The 3817-nt window shown below is 44.8% G+C and overlaps 1 protein-coding gene across 1 annotated transcript; it reads left to right on the top strand.

Moving 5' to 3' along the window:
- The first annotated feature begins 399 nt into the window (after nucleotides 1–399).
- LOC147635923 (putative pentatricopeptide repeat-containing protein At3g01580) lies at nucleotides 400–3454 on the top strand. Its single transcript, XM_086802046.1, has one exon. It carries the CDS (start codon nucleotides 400–402, stop codon nucleotides 2707–2709), a length of 2310 nt encoding a protein of 769 aa, XP_086658172.1. The 3' UTR covers nucleotides 2710–3454.
- Nucleotides 3455–3817: the final 363 nt, after the last annotated feature.

The raw sequence follows: 3817 nt of genomic DNA, 5'->3' as shown, positions 1-3817 counted from the left end.
TTGTTAGGGTGCCCCAGTATGTGCTAATATCCATACAACTTGGACGTAACTCAGCCTATCCCAACCTGCAGGGCCCGAACTAGCTCAACAAAAAGGTTATCATTCAAATTATTTACATAATATACATACCAGCACTGATGTACACACTTATACATTAGCTCTAACACATCTAAACCCTGATGTACACACTTATACATTAGCTCTAACACATCTAAACCGTGGCATAAGTTTTTAAAGAAACGTTTTTGACGATTGGAAAAAGTTAACCAAGGGAGGAACATGTAATTTTAGTGAAATATTAGTCCTAAAATTGACCATTGAGTAACATTCAGTTTTAGTAAAATCATTAGTCGTTTGAAATTTAACACCCACACCCTTCACCAAGTGCAAAACCTTGTAATGGGGGCTTTTCCATTTGGTCCCCGAAGCTCATCGCTCCTACTACTACGACGAGAGTCTGCACTGCAACAGCTACAAAGGTCAAGCAGCAGACGGCAACAGGAGAGGGAGACCGAGCCATGGCAGGGCTCCTCCTCCTCTTCTTCTGATTCCTGCAGGAGGGAGGGTGTGTCTTCAACTGATGAAGCGCTTCTCCAAACACTATGCAATAAAGGGCAGCTTGACAGAGCCCTCGATGCCCTCTCCCGCATGCACGCCCCCCTTTCCTCCAACACCTACCTCTCCCTCCTCAAGGCATGCATAAAGAATAAGGCCCTTCCTCATGCCAAGCAAGTCCATGCCCATCTCGCCCTCCATAGCATCCAGCTGACCGGCTTCCTAGGTGATTACTTGGTAGTGACCCTTGCAAAGTGCGGCGCTGCTGAAGATGCATGGCAGGTTTCTCATAGTTTGCCTCGCCGTACTGTCTTCTCATGGAGTGCTATCATCTCTGCCTATGTCGACTGCGGCCGCTTCATTGAAGCACTCAAAATGTATCAATGCATGCAAGAGGAAAACGTGGAGCCCAACAAATATACTCTTGTTAGCCTCTTCAAAGCTTGTGGCCGCATTCCTGACCTCTTACAGGGCAAGAAACTACATGCTGATGCCCGAAGGAAGGGCTGTGCATCCGATGCCTTTGTTGGCAGCACCCTTGTGAGCATGTATGGAAAGTGTGGGACCATTGTAGACGCAGAGGATGCGTTCTGTACATTGTCTGAACGCGACATTGTGTCATGGACTTCAATGTTGTCAGCATATGTTGAGCAGGGCCAAGGGGAGAAGGCATTGGAGTTGTACAGACAGATGCAAGAAGAAGGCATGGGTCTAAAAGAGTTGACATCAGTCATTGCGCTTCAGGCATGTGGCATCCTTGCAGAGAAGGAAGAAGCCCTTGTTGTGAAAGGGCAATCGATCAAAGCCACATCTTTGAGACTTGGACAGGCTCTGCATGCAGATGCCCGTAGGAAGGGCTACACATTGCGCCTCATTGTTGGCAACACCCTTGTGAGTGTGTATGGCAAGTGTGGGACCACTACAGAAGCAGAGGATGTGTTCTGTGCAATGCCCCTTCGTGATGTTGTGTCATGGAATGCAATGCTCTCTGCCTATGTTGAGCAGGGCCAAGGTGAGAAGGCTTTACAGCTGTACCGACAGATGCAAGAGGAAAACATGGCACCAGAACAGTTGACATTCGTGATGGCTCTTCAAGCATGTGGCATCCTTGCAGAGAAGGAAGAAGCTCTTCTCCTCAAGGGGCGATCGACCAAAGTGATTGCTTTGGAGATCACAAAGGCATTGCACACAGATGCCCACAGGAATGATTTTGCATCAGATATGGTAGTTGGTACCACCCTTCTGGGAATGTATGGCAGATGTGGGGATATTGTGGAAGCAGAGGCTGTGTTTGGTGGGTTGTCCCAGCGTAACATTGTGTCATGGACTGCGATGCTCTATGCCTATGTTGAGCAAGGGCAAGCAGAAAAGGCCTTATTTTTGTACAGTCAGATGCAAAAGGAGCATATGACTTTGGATGCTGTTACATTTATCTGCATTCTGCAAACTTGTGGTGAAACTGGAAGCTTAGAGATATGCAAGAAGCTTCACTTTGACATTATTTCTGCTGGATATGATCAGATCCCAACCATGCAAGCCACTCTAGTTTACACGTATGGGAGTTGCGCAAGCATGGTAAATGCACAGTCGGTTTTTGATGGGCTTCTCACACCTGATGTTGTGTCATGGAGTGCATGCATTGCTGGTCATTCATCAGAAGGAAATTCTGTTGAAAGCCTTCATATGTTTGAGAAGTTAAAAGTGGCAGGTAGGAAGCCTGATGACATACTGCTTACTTCAGTTCTCTCAGCTTGCAGTTATACTGGTCTTGTTGCCAAAGGTCTTGAGTATTTTGAATCCATGAGCAGAGATTATGGCATAAGTCCAAACTTAAAGCATTATGGCATCATGATAGACCTCCTTGGGCGTGCGGGGGACCTCAAGAGAATAGTGAGCATGTTGGGGAGTATGCCGATGAAGGCTGATCTTGCCATTTGGTTGTCGCTACTGGGTGCATGTCGTACACATAGCAACATAGAGCTGGCAAAACAGGCGTTTGATCATGCAGTGAACCTGCAGCCCAAGCAGGCTACTGCATATGTATTGATGTCAAACATCTATGCTGATGCGGGGCTGCAGGAGTGTGCAGCTGAGATAGAATGCTTCAGACAGAAACAAGGTGCTTGGGGTGAAGCCTGGCCAGAGCTGGATTGAACATGAGCAAGAAACACATACAATTGTTTCAGGAGGTGAGAACCACTCACAAGGAAAACATTTGTAACACCTGCTACATGAGAAGACCTCAAGGAGAGGATATCTTCCCACCCTCAAAGCATATTATGGGAGATTGTGCAAGAGACGAAGGAGTGGTTCTTGGGAGATTTTGTGCAAGAGACAAAGGATCGGTCCTTGTATGGCCATTCAGAGAAGCTGACAATAACATTTGGGCTGCTTAACTCTCCCATGGAAATACTGATTCGTGTGAAGAAAAACATGCATACATATGTTGAAACTGTCACAATGATGTAATTCTTAAAAACAAGGGAGAATGAAGCTCACTGCAAGGGGGAGGCTTACCTTATGGAGGCAAATTACTCTCCTCAACTGATGAGTAAGATGACGGGGCTGTGAAAAAACTGGAGGGGATCTTGCTTTGATAGGGGGCTTCCTCTATGGGTTGCAACTTTGAAAGAAGGTAGGGGGTGGAAGGGAAAATCACATTCACTCTTTGATTAGAATTCAAAATCAAAGGGTGACCCCTAAATTTAATTGAACGGTCTAGATAAGTGCTTTACTTCTGTGTATCAGTAAATTGGAACAACATACTCTTGATTTTTTCAAAACCATGCTCCCCTTTTGATGGATAATTGTGTGGCATCTACTTAATGCCTTTGTCTTCATGTGGGTGAGGGATTTGGATCCCATTAGTTCTCATTTTCTTTTTGATGAACCATGACATGCTTGTCTTCCTAGTTATTATGATCCATGCATATGCTTTGTGAGGGACGACATCTCTTCCTGCCCTGACATGAAAGTTCAAGGGTTCTTTCTGTTGGAAATCAATGCTCCATCCTTTTCAATGATATTGGATTTTAAGAAACAGGTGTAAGTGGAATTGACCCAAGTGAAAGACAAGGTTTTGGTCTTCCTATAAGCAAGACTACTATACATTCATGCTCAATTTGGTGGGAGGTTATATTACCTAGAAGTTAATTGTATTTCTCTTTTATTCAAAATGAAAGATTATATCATTAAAAATAAGTATATCAAATAGCGTAGTTAAAGACAAATGCTAACTGTAAGAGTTTAAGGTGCAGAGAGA

Source organism: Cibotium barometz, chromosome 8 (genome assembly GCF_041138505.1).
Source record: "Cibotium barometz isolate CiBa-2024 chromosome 8, ASM4113850v1, whole genome shotgun sequence".
NCBI lineage: Eukaryota > Viridiplantae > Streptophyta > Polypodiopsida > Cyatheales > Cibotiaceae > Cibotium > Cibotium barometz.
The sequence above is the reverse complement of the archived record's forward strand: the minus strand, read 5'-3'. Positions and strand labels throughout refer to the sequence as shown.